Genomic DNA, 17,345 nt, shown 5'->3' with positions numbered 1-17,345 from the left:
TTTAATTCATTTATAATACAAGTTTAATACATATTACAAAGAACAATTTATTATTCACATGTAATACAAGTTTTAATGATGGATAATGCATTTATCACACATTTTAATACACTTATAATACAATGTGACAATTTTTTATCAAATAAACATAAGATATTTCAAAAACAATTATAATTCAAATATATTGCATACATAATTTACTTTTAATACATATTACAGATTTATCACAATATTGCTATAAATGATGATAAATAAAAAATATCGCTAAAATCAGTAATTATTTTTAAAAATGTATTAGTTCATGTAATTTTTCCTATTGACAAAGTATGTAAATCTGAAAAAAAAAGAAAACAAAAAAAGAGCAGGGCAACCCATCACAAAGCCCAATTCCTGTGTATTGGGCTGAGTACAAGATCCGTTTGCTTATACCCTAACGGTGTCTTCTTCCTTTGTATCTTCTCTGCAGAACCTCTCGACCTTTTTCTCTCTCCGACGAAGTCAATTTGTATGCTTCTATTTTACCTTTTGCTTGTTACGTCTCTCTAATTCAGTGAAACAGGGTATTGTTTTTGCTATTGTTGAATGTTAAAAACATATTTTTTAGTGAATTGGTGCTTGTGATTATTGGATTGTTAATGAACATGTTATTGCTATTTTATGTTTTGATTTTTATACTCTAGTGAAATAATCTATGTTATGAGCTCATTAGGTAGATTGAGTTAGTAATCTTTTTGAAAATTGTTTGTTTATTTCTTCACATTATGTATAATGAGTTACTACTTTCAAGTGTTACTCTTTTTGACCATTTAAGAGTATTCCTAGAGTAATTGAGGTTATGCGATTATTTTGTTTATTGGGTTGTTTGTATTTAGATGCTTAGAGTTTGTAGTTTTTCAATCTAAAGGTTAATTATAATCATTTTATCAGGATTTAGGTCACAAAGTGCTTGAGAAAGAAACTTTTATTTGATTTTTGGATTAAACGACTGATTATGTATATTTCAGGGGATAAGAATGGCCGGGAAGTCAAACAAAGGGAAGAATCGGAAGGCAGTTCAAAATGCTACTAGTTCTTCAGAGCAAGCAGCGCCATCTGATGCTAATGTGAATGATACTGCAACACATGCGGAGTCTAATGGGACCACAACTGTGACTGCTCAAGCTGATACGAAAACGGAAGCAAAAGAGTCTGGAAATGAGACCTCCACACAGGAGGCAAAGCAAGGTGAACCTTGGCAATATCAAAGTTTGATTTAAATATGTAAATAACTCATCACACCCGTCACACCCTACCATGTGACGTAGTGGACGGTCAATTAAGTGGGTCTTGACATGTAGAGACAATAAAAATTAGGTGATTCCTACCTGGTACATTTGGATTTAGAACATTAACCATTTTCGCTAATCATTTACTCCCAGTTGAGTTTAGAGTCTAGACATTCTCCCTTGAATTTCTGCTATGTCTCCTTTATTTGCCAAAGAGACGAGTGCTGGTTTTACAAATTTGTGGCTTACTTGTTTGGGACTGTGCTGCTATTGGAATCAGTATCCGCATTTTTTGGTTTCACCAAAGGCTTACCAAATATGGAAGACAAGCCTTCATCTGTTGTTTCAGCTTTCAATTTTTCCAAAAAAGAATGAAAAAACCAAGAAAACCTGATTTTTTCAATGTTGCAGGATCAAGCTGTAGATGGTCAGTCACAAGGTCTATTATGTCATATGTGAATGCAATCTGTTTGCTATGTTCTTTCACTATATTCTTGCTGGATAAGTTTCCATGACCCCTTTAATAATCCGGTAAAGCATATGCAGCAAACGGTAATACTTATGTCACCACACATGTCTGTTTGGTAATTCTTGAAGTATAAGATCTTACTCATTACAGTGGCTAGTGTATTCCATACATGATGTGCCTCCTTCTGTCATGATCCATGAAATGTTTGTTGTTTTATTCTAGATCTGTCATATGTCTGTTTTTGAATTCAGAGCAATGTACAATGCTAGCCTCATAACAACATTTCTTCACGTGTGTATTATTCTCGTCGAACTGTCTCTGTCTTTCTGCCTATGTATTTGTTGGTTCATGTAGATGCCACATGTATCAAACTCATACTAATTGAGTATAGGTTCTCTTCCAGTTTTACTTTCCCATATTACTTGAAGATAACGGTCTTACATTCTTGTATGGATTTTGTTTAATAGTCTAAATTTCTTTCTAATTCAGAAACTGGATGAAATGAAGAGCCTTTCTGCCTTAATCTATTTTGCAGGTGACATCCATCTTTATCCTGTTTCTGTCAAAACCCAAGGAGGGGATAAGCTAGAACTACAGGTAAGATGTGTTACTAATTTTATTGGCTTTATTTTTTGTTGATAGTTTTGTTAGAAAACTTGTTTTTTCTTTATCATTCTCCTTCATCCTTCAGATTTAAGAGAGTGACTAAAATTCTTCCATTGCATACATGTGAAGTCTTATTAGTATGTGCCATCACTCAAACGCTTCTTTTATTTTAGATCTGGATTGTCAATACTGAAAAGTCCTTCTTTCTCTTTGTTTTTATATTTTATATCTGGATTGTCAATCATTAAAAGCCACTCGTCCTCTTCTGTTTTTGACTTACTGAACTTGTCATTTCTTATCCTGCCTTCCATATGTGTAGATGTTTATCTTTAGGCATTTAGGACCAACTTATACTTAAATATTTGTGATTCTCGTGCGTTAGTTTGTCTAATTTGGAGTTTCTGATGGTTACGTGTTTCAGTTGAGTCCTGGTGATTCTGTTATGGATGTGCGGCAGTTTCTTCTTGATGCTCCAGAGACATGCTTCGTTACATGCTATGATCTATCATTGCACATAAAGGACGGATCTGTTCATCATCTAGAAGATTATAACGAAATCTCTGAAGTAGCTGATATCACCACAGGAGATTGCTTCCTGGAGATGGTGCCAGGTCTGTCTTATTTATGTGGACCACGAGTTATTGATTTTAGCCTAAGTTGCGTGGACTCTTCACTTTCGATGCCCCACCCATGTCAAATTCTTTAAAAATACACTACATTTGGAGAATCTGGCACGCACCCATTGACATTTTTGAAGAGTCCGAGCAACATAGATTTTAACAGTTACCAACGAGCTCATTACATGTTTCCTCTAACTTAAACCTGGCTGTGCAGCATTGTATGATGATCGATCCATAAGGGCTCATGTTCACCGCACTCGAGAATTGCTCTCTCTTTCCACATTGCACTCCTCACTATCAACGTCACTTGCACTGCAGCATGAAGTCGGAAGTAATGTTGCGAAATCTGGAGGTTTGCTGTTCATTTGTTTATCTTTGCTTCTTGCTGATGTTTGTGTTGTTTAATAATTTGACAGCCATTTTCATTGTCTAACAAACATTTTTGCCTTTTTGTGTTTTAGAGCCTGTGAAGGCCGATGTACCAGAACTTGAAAACTTGGGTTTTGTGGAGGATGTTTCTGGTTCAGTCTATAGTTTGCTGTCGGTACCTTCAAAGGAAATTAAATGTGTTGAAAGCATTGTGTTCTCTTCGTTTAATCCTCCTCCTAGCTACAGAAGGTTTCTACTTATTATTTTACTAATTATGATCCAACTAATTTTTCTCTCAGGAAGGCTCATTCTGACATTCTTACCATGGTTTCTCTTGAATCCAGGCTCTCCGGGGACTTGATTTATCTGGATGTAGTCACACTAGAAGGAAATAAGTATTGTATTACTGGAACAACCAAAACTTTTTATGTCAATTCCAGCACCACAACTGTTCTTGATCCTAGGCCAAATAAAACTGGTACAGAAGCAACTACTCTTATTGGGCTCTTGCAAAAGATCAGCTCCAGATTTAAGAAAGGTAGGAGCATGTTAGAAAGTAATTTATTCCTCCCTCACCCTAAAAAAAATATAATAAGAAAAAAATTCTCTAGCACTTCATTTGGAGTCCGATTGTTAATCATCTTGTCTTATTGTAATAAAAGATTTTATCTTCGAATGAAGCTTTTCGTGAGATATTGGAGCGGAAGGCTTCTGCACATCCTTTTGAAAATGTTCAATCTACCCTACCACCAAATTCTTGGCTTGGGTCATATCCTATCCCTGGTAAGTTGTTTTTTGTGCACTCTTAACCTCTGGCTATCTCTACTTCATGTTGCTGTCTGTTGTATACATACATTAGTCTGCTGGATGCTGGGTCACATAGATGCCCTAAATGAGGCATATTTTGTGGTGTAAGAATTCCTGGGAGGTCTGTTACAATCTGTAAGAGTAATATACTTAGTGGACCATGTAGTTGAAAATTGTGAGGCACAACAATTTGCAACATGTCTTTCTGTTGGACTGATGGAAAATTTGTCTTACAGGTAGTTAATCATGTTTTAATTAGATTCCTTCTGAAGATATCTTATGCCCACACATGTTTCTTTACACTTTCAAGATATATAGAATTAAAGCACATGAAATAAAAAAAGGAACTTGTAGAACTCTATTATAATTTCTAATTCTTGTATTTGATTTATCCTCCTAGAAAGTTCTTCAATTTCCCGTGAATAGTGTGTACTATATTGATTGGTGCTATTTACCTGGACGACAATGGAAGTCTGTAAAAAGATGCATAGAAAACTAGTACAACAATACATACATACATACATACATACATATTTAGGATGTGCCACTATGTATATACTAGAGGAAAATTTATGCAAGAGCAATGCTGAACATAAATGGCAAATGAGATAATTGTTTTTGATTTTTCTTTTTCTGGTTAATGGTATGGCTGAGGTGTGATGAGAATGCTGTATTGGAAAATACGAAACTGGATTTTTGCAACTGAAGCACATTTCTTGATAAAAAACCCGGAAATGGTAGATGGCACAACAATTCGTGAAGTGACATGAGGGCTGAATGTTCTCTTTCATTTATGCCACTAGATTACGTACTATATCCGGTACCACGAATTCAATCCATTATTTAAATTGACATTTAAAACCGTCTCATGTCAAGGCATCATATAAGATGTGGTGGAGGGAGCATTATTCCTCAGTTTCTCTGTTACAAAGAGGGACTTGTTTATGTAGATATTATAGTAACGTCTGATATCTTAAAAACTGCTACTCTACATTCTCTTACAATAACCTGTCTTTCTATTATTAGTTGCCTCACTAGTTCTAGTTCCTTGTGGATTCTATGGTGTCAGATCACAAACGCGATGCGGCACGGGCTGAGAATGCACTTACACTTTCTTTTGGAAGTGAGCTGATTGGCATGCAAAGGGATTGGAATGAAGAGTTGCAATCTTGTCGGGAATTCCCCCATACAAACCCCCAGGAGAGGTGCACCTCGACAGATCTATATTAGCTTGTACAGCATTCTAGAGTGATTTAATTGATCTCTTAATAGATTCTACTTATTTATGCACTACTCTTCCTAAGTCTGTCTATGAAGGCTGGTTTGCCTCTGTTTGTACGTCTTACTCTTTTTTATCACAGGATACTGCGAGATAGGGCTTTGTACAAAGTCAGTTCTGACTTTGTAGATGCTGCAATTAATGGTGCTATTGGAGTTATCAACAGGTGTATTCCCCCAATTAATCCAACTGATCCAGAGTGCTTTCATATGTAAGTATACAGCTAGAGATCAGCACAAGTAATTTCTGGGTGACTTTATGTTCAGTTAAAATTAACTTCGTCTTTTAATTTTAATTTTGCACTGTGACAGTCGTTACTATGTATTTTACAAGCCCACTGGTCAGAATATCAAATTTGCTTTATAATTCCTTGAAATTAGTTCTACACTGAAAGTGAAAACAAAGCAAAGGGGAGCAAGCAAGGTAATAGGAACAAATGGAGATTGTAGGAATGCATACGTGTAACTAAACAAAAATCATTATTTTAGAGCCAACATGCAGCTAAACGGTTGCCTTAATCCCATTTTGCATGCAACCTTTTAATTTGGTTCCCTGAGTACATGAATTGCATAATCATTCCCGTCATCTACTCTGATAAATTTGGGCTAGTGTTATCCCAAACTGTCCCAACATTTTTATGGTCTGTTTTGACCTCTCAATAACATATTAACCACCCAAGACCCTGAAATAACTGCTCAAACTTTTCTTGGTAATTTGCCACAGACCCGATCTGGCATAACTTAGTTGAAGAAATCAAAGTTGTGCATTGCCTTCTAAATGAAAAGAAGCAAGTCCAACCTTTTCTTCTTCTAGAGTTTGTTGGTGTCGAAAGAAAAGTTCACATCTATTCAACCATCCTAAAGGGTCCTCTTGGCCATTAAATCGTGGGAAATATAATTTTGTATGTCGAGGAATGATGAAACTTCCTCCTACTTCTATCTTGACCCTCCTGTCACTTTATTTTTTCCCTTCCCACCACGATTCTTGTATTTTCATTTGAATTAGAATCGACTTTAGAATTCTCTAAATCCTTTGTGAGGGCATCCAAACGAGCATTCATTGCTTCTTGTCTGGCCAAATTGGCTGCACGTTCTTCTTGAAACAAGCTCACCAATTGTGCTAGTTGATGTTGAATTTGGTCTCCCATAACTCCCGTCTCTACCAAGTTGTTATGATCCCCTGTTATGGATCTAGTTATGGGACGCTGCAAGATAAAATCTGAAATTTTCTTCATACAACCTATAACGCTGGTTTGTTAAGAGAACCTGCAACCTCGTGAGCTAAAGTACTCAAGAATTGTAGTAACTACCCCTAGAAACTAGAACATGACTTCCTAACTTAACTGGAATGAAACTGCATTATTACAGGAAAATAACTACTACTTAAAAGAAATTATTGTTGTAACTATTGGATAACTAAGGAGTGATAACAGAGAGACATGTATACTTCCTTTTTTTATAACATGTTAAACATAAACACTCTGTTTCTCCATTATTCTTGCTGGCCGAATGTTTTTAGACTACTAAAAACTTCTTTTACTATTTATTGCCACTTTTGCCTGATACTTATTCTGTATGGATCTAGGTATGTCCACAATAATATATTCTTCAGCTTTGCTGTTGATGCGGATCTTGAGCAACTGTCCAAGAAACAGGTGGCTGATCCTAAAGTTGAGGGTACAGGCTTATTACGTAATTTGTCAGAGAAAACCACCAATAATTTGCCACAGGGAGTCTCCGATGTTTCCAATGGAAATGAGCATGTTGGCTCAGTTGTAGAAGCTGCAAACACCAACTTGGATTGTCCTCCTGAAGTGTCCGGTGAAACTCAGTTGACTGAAAGCGAGCAAGCCACTTATGCAAGCGCAAATAATGACTTGAAAGGCACAAAAGCATATCAGGAAGTTGATATTCATGGACTGTACAACCTAGCTATGGCGATAATTGATTATAGAGGACATAGAGTGGTGGCCCAGGTGCTTATTGAACTTGCAGTGATCTATATTTAGTTGTATGCTGTAGTGTAATGCTTTACACAAGTTCAGACGTGAATGTCAGAGTGCTAATGAACATGAGTTTTGCTAATCTATCTTCATGAATTTTCTAATTTTCAATTTTCATGCATCTGACATCGAAGTTGGGACTGCTATATGAGTAGTGGCTTCACTCTGTCTTGACATTTTTCCTGTATGAAACATTATGCTTACACTGTCCCATTTAGTGTGAAGGCGTTAGACTGGGCGGTAAACAAAAGAAATTAAAGAAGACCTTGGACATGTAACCCAAATATATACGAAGTACCCAACTTATCCTTTCAATAATGAGTGATGAGAGTTCCTCAGGTCTTTGCCTTTTCTCTCTTTATATAAAAGAATGAGCGATCAAGTGGGTCTCAGCTCCCAATAAGTCATGTCAGAAGGTTTAATAGTTTTCAGACGGTGGTGTCCTTCTTTCTGGGGTAAGGCTAAAAAGGGAAGTGTATTAAAGTGGCACATAGTATACCACAATTAGGTTACCAGATCTAGCCATTTGGAGATTTATAAGTGAACTGTACTTGTAATAATTAATTGTGACATAAGCAGGGTTTTTAGACGTACTATTGTTGCATTTCCTATTAATAATAACAAGCTTATATGGATCTTTTCAGTGGGCACTCTTCTTGATATTTGTATTTAATTTAATCTTCTAATTTTACTTTCAGCTGCAAGGCTTACTGTGATAGATGTATTATTCTGCTTATTTATCGAAAGTTAATAGATTCTTTTTTCTGTTTTTCTTTGTAGAGTGTTTTACCTGGTATCCTTCAAGGTGATAAATCAGATTCCCTCTTATACGGTTCTGTTGATAATGGCAAGAAAATCTGCTGGAGTGACGAGTTCCATTCCAAGGTAGGAGCGGACCGTAAACTTTTGATTTCTTTTTCCCTTGTATGGTTTGCACAACAATTTAGGATGTGTATGCCTCTCTGGTGTTGGCATAGTTGTGGAAAGTATAAGGCCTATTAGGATTTCTTTTGGTTTATCATGATTCTTTACTAACTATCGATTTGGTCCTATATGTTGTCATAATAATTTCATTTGAAGAATCTGAGCTTCTAGGTTGTGCTCAAGTGGACATGATTGATCAACATGTCTTGCTGGATTATTCGTCCTTTCCTTTTGTGCCTTTGGTTATTGTGAGCAATCATTTAAATTCCTTTTTTTTGGTGTGAGGGGTGGGGTTGTGGGGAGCTTCCTTATTCCTGATAATTTAGATGGTAAAGAATTATATTTGTTGATGGGGATCACAGGGGTGATATCTCAATGTGAATTGTAATGATGGGTGATGTTACTTTTCCTTTTTATCATTCTTGATTCATCTTGTTCATTTGAAATTGTATCTGTTTCTCTCTTGTACCTGAAATTTCATCCTGCTATATTTGTCTTAGGTGCTAGAAGCTGCAAAACGTCTCCACTTGAAGGAACATACTGTCCTTGATGGATCTGGAAATGAATTCAAATTAGCTGCACCGGTGGAATGCAAGGGCATTGTTGGTAGTGATGATAGGTGATTATTATTTGATATGCCACTGCTTTAGGAGAGGAGGGAGGGGGAGGGGGGAGGACTCTTCGTTATGATGAAAGCTAAGTTTGGTTCATTGGTGATGTCAAGTTCTGTTTCTCCATAGGATTCATATGATTGAAGTCCTGCTAAATATGCACACAACACACCCCTCCAAGCTTAATAATTTCATATTGTTTAGGTGTATAACTTGGAGATGAGTAATTGTGGGAACTTTTGTTTGATACTGGACTTCATTAATTGCAGTTTAATGCATCTGTGTATCTTTTGATAATATGTGGATTCCTTCTTTTCCCCAATAATATGATTGTCTTTGACTCAACCAACTTTAGTGAGCACTTTTATCATTTTATTGAGATTGTGTTTTCAGGCATTATCTGTTGGACTTGATGAGGGTCACTCCTCGTGATGCAAATTATACTGGTCCAGGTTCCAGATTTTGTATTTTGCGACCTGAGTTGATAACTGCATTTTGCCAAGTTAGTCCTGCTTGTACTATGACAAGTTTGCTTTCATAATTTCATCTGTATTCAATTTATCTTGTTTCTTATATTAATTCCATATCTCTGAACCTGGTTTTTGGGGTTCGGTGCTTGCTTTAATTCTTGGGGATCTGATTTCTGACATTTTATATTTTCAAATTTTATGTTGGTTCCTCTTCCTCCTTCTCTTAGGCTGAAGTTGCCGAGAGATCAAAATCCAAGTGTGACTTAGAAGGGGAGGCACCAGTGGCCTCTGATTGTACTAGTGTAAATAACACTGAAGAATTACCCACAAATGACGTCGTTGCCCCGACTGAAGTCAACAGCAATGAGGTAGTGATCTCCTGCTTAAGTGAAGCCTCTTCTCCTACTGAAGTACTTTTCAGTGTCTAGTTATAATGATAAGGAATGCATTTTTGAAAGCCAGTTTCTTACCGCAATAATTACTGAAGTTGAGCTACTGTTGGATATAAGTTACCTATTTACTTGACCGTATTTGTTGTTGGATAATAGTAATATTTTTTACAAGACACTTCTCTAAAGATATTTCTTGAATAATTTGTTTGATGAGCTCTGAAAGTTCTAGTTAATGATCTCAGCTTTGATTGTTAATGACATCCTATTTATAATTGCTTTCAACTCTTCCTGATTTTTGTGGGTGTTTTTGGTATGGAGGAAAATGTTCTTATTTTCCATTTTTGGTTGGACAAATTTTTTGGAAAACATTTTCTCTAGGAAAACAAGTTAAGGAAAATTACTTCCTTAAGGCAAGGTTAGTAGGCATGGAGTCTTCATTTTCGAGGGGTTCAGCCGTATTCTTATAGTGTCTTGCTTTTGATTTCACCATCATAGTTACTCATTGTGTTTGGGTTATTGCAATATTTTTGTGGTTGTTACTGTTTCCTAATTAGTTTCTTTGTTTTTCTACTGTCGTTTTCTCTTTTTCATACCTACTTTGATATGTTATACTCGAGCCGAGGGTTCTCCGGAAACGACCTCTTTACCTTCTCCAGACCCTACTTGTCAAATTTGACTGTGTATGTTCTTTTGGCTTTTATTTAGGGAGAGAAAAGTGTGAAGGATGCTGCCAACAACGGCTGTTTTCACTCAGGAAGAAAAGATACTGATGATATACTTTTCAATCCTAACGTCTTTACAGATTTTAAGTTGGCTGGGAATGAAGAGGTGATTTTTTTGCTTTTGATTATTATTCCTTGGTTTTTTTTAAGGTGTTAGATACTTATATGGTTCTTTTCTGCCAACTCGACCAGGAGATAGTTGCTGACCAAGAACTTGTGAAGAAAGTGAGTTTGTATCTAAAAGACACTGTGCTTCCGAAGTTCGTTCAAGATCTCTGCACACTTGAAGTTTCACCCATGGATGGGCAAACTTTAACTGAGGCCCTCCATGCACATGGAATTAATTTGCGTTATCTAGGAACAGTAAGGATCTCCAAATAAGCTCATCCAATTGTTGTATTGCTTAGGCTTTTCCAAAAAATATAAGAATTTTCTTAGCACGAACGGAAGTTTAATGTCAGTTAAAAGTAGTAAGCTTGGCTTTGTCTTGTCCTTTATTTTCCAGGTGGCCGAGGGAACCAGGAACTTGCCTCATTTATGGGATCTTTGTTCCAACGAGATTCTTGTCAGATGTGCAAAGCACATCCTCAAGGTGATTAATCTTGTTCTTCAGATTGTAATAGGTTTTTGAATGTTGTTCATAAAAAATAAGTTTTTCATTGCTACTTTAAAAAGCCTTAATAATATTGGATCGTGAACGTACTTTATCTTATGCTTTGACAAGTGTGGTCCCACTTGAGAACATGCTTCACCATTTGGTCCTGAACAACATTTTTGTAATTCTCTCAAAGGATCAATTATTTTGTGTCTCATGTCATGTCTCAACATTTTTGTTTAGCATTATTAGTAGAATAGTGAAGTGTTATTTTTTTCACCTGCGTTTATTTCTTAATTCTTCTGGTCAAAAGCTCTCTTAAATCAACAAAAGGGCTTTTTTAGGCTCTGGTGGTTTCAAAATATTCATTTACGCTTAACCACATAATGTGTAAGCTGGAGCACACGTGATATTTTACTCTGATTATCTTGATGCACGGAACTGAAGAAATTGAATATTAATTTATATATTTGTGGATTTTGGAATTACTAACAATTTGATCTGATGGGACACGCAGGATTTGCTGAGGGATGCTGAGGACCATGATCTTGCAAACACAATCTCACATTTTTACAACTGTTTGTTTGGAAATATGCAAACAGTATCTAATAAAGGCGGCGCCAACAGTTCTAGAAACCAAAAGAAGGTAGAGAGAGAGAGCGCTTATTGTCATAACTTACTGCCATTTATTGCTATTTCTTGTAGTAAAATATCATGAGGAAGTTCTGTTGAATTGAGTGTACCACCTTATCTAAAAGCTTGACCTATTAAAACTTGGGGGAAAGTTTTATTTATTTATTTAGGTTTGCAACACGCCCCTCAAGTGCTGATGTGATTCTTTTTATTCGGCCATCACTGAAAATATATTGTTGATGAGTAACAGTGACTTATTATTATGCATACCACCTCCTGTAAAAGCTTGAGTTATTAGGGTGGGTTGCTTTTCCCCCTCTTTTTATATACAGTTTTGTAGCATTCCCATGCTTGGCCAATATTGTTCATTTGTATGCTGATATTTGAAGATGCATATGGAGATTATTAGTTTCATTGTTTGAAAATTTATGTTGCCTGTATAGAGAAAGCATTTTCTAGAATCATTTAAGCTTTATGTGCATAATGAGAATAATACATAGAATATATTCTTCATTGTAAGTGATCTATTCTCATCATTTGTTTGATGATGAGCCTTTTGTGAAGACACAGTTACCTTCATCTATCTATCTATCTATCTATCTATATATATATATATATATATACACACACACACATATACATATATACACACATATATATATATTCTTCATTGTTTCTCGGAGAAGAGTATATGGTAAATGATTTTAATAAAATTAATTCTATGAAACACATTTCATAGGACCACGTTGGGAACCAGCAAAAGTCATCCAAGGGACAGGGAAAGCGAAAAAATCTAGGATCTGCCAAGAAGAAACAGTCCTCCTATTTGAGTATCACGTCTGACAGTTTGTGGTCTGACATCCAAGAATTTGCGAAACTCAAGTATCAGGTATCATATTGTTTTAAGAACCTCTTCCAGTTGCTTTCCCAGATGTTTTAAGTTACCAGTTAAGGTTGATTTCTCTCTCTCTCTCTCTTCAGTTTGAGTTGCCTGAGGATGCAAAAATGCCGGTAAAGAAAATTCCAGTTGTACGCAATCTCTGTCAGAAGGTATTTTCATCCAGGAATTCTTAGATTTAGTTGTGATTATGCATTTCTTACTATTGCTATTTTCCCTTTATCCCTGTATTATCTTATATTGGTCAATCATTATCATCTTTTCGAAGTGGCTATGGTGCCATATAGAGTTGTCAAATTGGGTTGAAATGGACGGGTTGGGTTGGAATGGACTAAAATGCGGGTCATAACCCAACCCACACAATTCTACCAAGTTTTAATTGCTTTATTTGTTCTTTTATAAACTTTTATGGCCTAATAATTTTCTTTTTCTTTATTATGACTATATAATAAAGATATCAAATTAAAATGTCTCTTTTTTCCAGTTTTTTTAAAAAATGTCTTTTTTACAAGATTTTTCATGAGTAAATTTGGGCTACGTACCAGCCCAAATTTCAATGGGCTGAAATGGGTTGAGCTAATATATGGGTAGGTCAATGACCCGCCCAAACTTGAAAGGATTGGGTGGGTTTGGTTTGATTTTGTACCCCTAGCGCCATGTCATAATTCATATATCGAGATCCCTAGGATTCATATGGTGAAAAACACACATCTTGTTTATTTTACTGTGACCACTGACTCAAAATTTTGCTGCTAAGTGAAGATGGAACTTGTTTGGTGTTAGCTTTTGTACTTTCTATATGCATGACTGTTTCATTATAATTTAAGAGTTGAGACTCTCTGTGGATTATCCAGAGGTAGTCCGCTGGAAGTCGTTTACAGTCTATTATCCTGCTTTAGAGACAGCCAGCATTTTATTTATATGTTGTGTGTGAACTGCTCTTTGTGGCATTAGTTCTCTTGGCGCAAGTGAAGTTGGGAAAAAGTTGTCCCTGTTCTTTCAGGTGTTCAACTTGTCAAGATCATCAAAGTCAAGTAGTGAAATTTCCTTCCAGATATGCAAATCTTAATATGGGTTATAAGGCACAGTGAAAAGTTTGTGCTGTTATTTGACACAGCAATCACATTGTTGTCTTTATGTTTAAATTGAATTAAAAATTTTATTTGAATATGAGCTGTTAGATGGAGATCACTATACCTTGGTGGTAGAGATGACTGGAGGTTATTAACTTGTCCATGCCGTGGTTGATGAAATTTTGTTCAGATAAATTTCCCCTCTTAGTATTCGGACTAAAGATTAATAAAGCATCTTTTCAGCTTATATTAGATAGCTATAAGTAATATGAGTTCAATTTGATAATAGTCTTCCCTTTGAAATCCGCGGGTTGTTAGACACTGAATCTACCTTCATATGTCCAAGTGACTCCTAGAACTTTTTCTTTTAACAGGTAGGTGTAACCGTTGCAGCTCGTAAATATGACCTTGACTCTGCTGCACCTTTTCAAGCATCAGATATTATGAATCTCCAACCAGTGGTGAAGCATTCTATCCCAGTTAGTTCAGAAGCTAAGGACCTTGTTGAAACAGGAAAGGCTCAATTAGCTGAGGTATTAACTGTTTCAATTGGTTAAAGAAATGGAGATTCTCATGTTAGTCATGGATATCTTGAGAGGCTAGCTGTCAATTTTTTTTGCCTTCTGTTGTACTGTTTAGTTTGTAGCTTACCTTGGTGGAATAACATCCTCATACATTTCAGGGTTTGCTTAGTGAGGCCTACACTTTATTTTCCGAAGCATTCACAATACTTCAGCAGGTATACTACTGATTATTTTTTCTCTGCGATGCTTTGATGTCTTATATTATTTAAGTTCTGATTCCAATAATTTTAAAAATGCAGGTGACGGGTCCGATGCACCGGGAAGTTGCCAATTGTTGTCGGTGAGTAGTAATGTGCTCTACACTTCACTCTTTTTGTGAGAGAATATGCTTGTGCATTGTAGTCTTTGGTTATTGTGTTTTCTATCTTTTGCTTTCATTGGCTTTTCTGTCTTATCTTTATTCTTTTCTATAATTTTGTTCTCTTTCAGCTACCTTGCTATGGTTCTATATCATGCTGGAGATATGGCTGGTGCTATAATGCAACAGCACAAGGAACTTATCATAAATGAAAGATGCCTTGGACTGGACCATCCTGACACTGCACACAGGCAATTTTCTTTTGTCTTTGAACTCTTTTTCTTTCTTTTGCTATATGTTGCCTATTGGCGTGCTGGTGTCGATTTGATGCCGGAAACCTGTATTTCCGGATAATTATGTCTAGTAACATGAGTTTGGTAGTGTTGCTGCAGTTATGGAAACATGGCTCTTTTCTATCATGGTCTTAACCAAACAGAACTTGCATTGAGGCATATGTCACGGGCCTTGCTTCTTCTTGGCTTGTCATCAGGTCCTGATCATCCGGATGTTGCCGCAACATTTATAAATGTTGCAATGATGTACCAAGATATTGGAAAGATGGATACAGCACTTCGTTATCTCCAAGAAGCATTGAAAAAGAATGAACGGTTGCTTGGGGAGGAACATATTCAGACTGCTGTTTGTTATCATGCTCTGGCAATTGCGTTCAACTGTATGGGTGCTTTCAAGCTTTCGCACCAGGCATGTACTTTAACTAGACAGTTTACTGTGCTAAGAAAATGATAGTTACTGTTTTAACCATTTTAATTAATTTCTTTTCAACAGCATGAAAAGAAAACTTATGATATACTAGCCAAACAGCTGGGAGAGGAGGATTCAAGGACACGCGATTCTCAGAACTGGATGAAAACATTTAAGATGCGTGAGTTGCAGATGAATGCGCAGAAGCAGAAAGGTCAATCTCTGAATGTGGCTTCTGCACAGAAGGCTTATGATATTTTAAAGGTAACTTTTTCGTAACAGTTTTGTACCCTTTATGAACCTTTGAAGGGATCATTAAATAATGTCTTGACATATTTGCTTACCCTAAACCGTCACCTTGAGGCAGAAATGGAAGGCTTGTTCTGGTGGGATTTAGACTTGCTTTTCTAGTTTTCATTACTTTGTCATTGCTGTGTCTCTCGCACTAGTTGCTTGTTTAATCCTCTTCAGAAGCCTTGCATCAATTACAATATAATGTATAGGGTCTTGGCTATTCCTTTTTCTTGTTTGATGGCCAATTTGGAGTGGATTTTTCATTCTAGGGTTATGGTTCTAGTTGCCTTGGATTTGCTTTACTATGTCAATGAGAAATTGAATGTTCACACTACTGAGTTGAATATTGCAGGCTCATCCTAGCTTGTTACACGCATTTCAAGCTGCCGCTGGGGGTACTGGTATTGGTGGAATGAACCAATCATTAAGTTCTGCAGTACTTGGTGATGGGCTTCCTCGGGGAAGAGGAGTTGATGAAAGAGCTGCACGAGCTGCTGCTGAAGTACGGAAAAAAGCTGCAGCAAGGGGTCTTCTTGTACGTCCCAGTGGTGTTCCTGCATCATCTTTACCTCCTCTTACCCAGCTACTCAATGTAATAAATTCTGGCACAACACCGGATGCTGCAAATCCTAGTGGAACTAATGAAGAAAAGAAAGAAGCAAACAGTAATTCTTCTAATGGATCTGGAGATGCCCAAGCAGACCTATCCAAAGCAGGGGAACAAGATCAAACTCCTGTTGGTTTAGGGACAGGTTTGGGGGCGTTGGATACCAAGAAGCAAAAATCAAAAGTGAAAGCTGCATCTTGAACGTATATTGCGGAATGTACTAACAAACATGTCAATGGCCAGTTCTAGCATATCATGGATTTTCGCTCGCAGCCACCTCATGCTTCAGGTACTCACTGCACGGGTGAACGCTTATACTTCTATTCCATTCTTACAATAAGTCTCTCATGGAGATTTAAGTATTCGAGCTGTAGTTCCTCTCATCTTGATTATTATTGCTGAGATGACATAACTTGTAGGCCTAGTTTTGAGAAGATAGGTTTAGTATGCATTATTTTGGTGTTTTGAATAATGTGAAGTAGAGAGGTCCATCATCTGTTTTGGGTGTTGATGTCATCCTAAAATTTTTGACCTTTATTCATTCCCATTCCCTCGTGTCTGGGCATGTAATGATCTAGTGAGTGAATCTGCCCACCCATTTCAGTTGAAAGGTGCTCTTTCTTGGACACTTTCGTTTCTGGTTAAAGTTAGACTTTCTGTTTTTTTACTTACTTATCGTTGGAATGAAAGCGTTTTTCTGTATTGAGGTGACTTACTAAGATACAAGTAATGTTTTTGATATTTGTGAAGTTTACCTTCAGTTCCAGCACCTGAATCTCCATTTTTCTTTTGCTCATTTCTTAGAGCTGGTTATCAGCTCCGATGTACGTTAGTGCTCATATTTGATGTGAGCAAGTTAGAACCTCATGTTACACTAAAATGTGCATGCTGCACATACAAGCCATTATTCGTACAGCACCATCATAATTAACAATCTTTATTTGGTTTCTTACTATCCAAGTAACCATTATATTCGTAATGGAATCATTTCTTGTTTCTTCGTTATCCGAGAAATTGATCAAACTTTCACCTCCCAGTCCTCTTTCTCTTTTATCTCACAAACTTCCCTTCCTTGAGAAATCCCTTTCTTAAGTAGTTGCATTTTACTATCCTTACTCTGGAAGG

General features: G+C 36.5%; 1 protein-coding gene across 2 annotated transcripts; it reads left to right on the top strand.

The window, feature by feature from the left end:
- Positions 1 to 379: 379 nt before the first annotated feature.
- On the top strand, positions 380 to 16,818 carry LOC107002471 (clustered mitochondria protein). 2 transcript variants are annotated; one of them, XM_015200512.2, is made up of 28 exons: positions 380 to 505; positions 1,005 to 1,224; positions 2,270 to 2,331; positions 2,762 to 2,951; positions 3,175 to 3,312; positions 3,422 to 3,578; positions 3,674 to 3,867; positions 4,011 to 4,112; positions 5,206 to 5,341; positions 5,498 to 5,626; positions 7,000 to 7,390; positions 8,198 to 8,302; positions 8,842 to 8,960; positions 9,346 to 9,454; positions 9,650 to 9,790; positions 10,520 to 10,642; positions 10,729 to 10,899; positions 11,042 to 11,128; positions 11,649 to 11,777; positions 12,504 to 12,653; positions 12,746 to 12,814; positions 14,110 to 14,268; positions 14,418 to 14,474; positions 14,559 to 14,599; positions 14,749 to 14,868; positions 15,010 to 15,319; positions 15,404 to 15,583; positions 15,966 to 16,818. In XM_015200512.2, exons 2-28 carry the CDS (start codon positions 1,014 to 1,016, stop codon positions 16,419 to 16,421), a joined length of 4,236 nt encoding a protein of 1,411 aa, XP_015055998.1. In that variant the 5' UTR covers positions 380 to 505; positions 1,005 to 1,013; the 3' UTR covers positions 16,422 to 16,818. The 2 variants fall into 2 exon arrangements, with proteins under 2 accessions (XP_015055998.1, XP_015056008.1); XM_015200522.2 differs by having other exon boundaries at positions 427 to 560.
- The last annotated feature ends 527 nt before the right edge of the window (positions 16,819 to 17,345 follow it).

Source organism: Solanum pennellii, chromosome 1 (assembly GCF_001406875.1).
Source record: "Solanum pennellii chromosome 1, SPENNV200".
NCBI lineage: Eukaryota > Viridiplantae > Streptophyta > Magnoliopsida > Solanales > Solanaceae > Solanum > Solanum pennellii.
The sequence above is the reverse complement of the archived record's forward strand: the minus strand, read 5'-3'. Positions and strand labels throughout refer to the sequence as shown.

Bases quoted from the DNA above. Each gene is read 5' to 3' on its own strand.
- LOC107002471 (XM_015200512.2), top strand. From the start codon at position 1,014: ATGGCCGGGAAGTCAAACAAAGGGAAGAATCGGAAGGCAGTTCAAAAT. The intron at 14,475-14,558 runs GTATACTACTGA...TTAAAAATGCAG, and splicing joins CATTCACAATACTTCAGCAG to GTGACGGGTCCGATGCACCG. The intron at 15,584-15,965 runs GTAACTTTTTCG...TGAATATTGCAG, and splicing joins AGGCTTATGATATTTTAAAG to GCTCATCCTAGCTTGTTACA.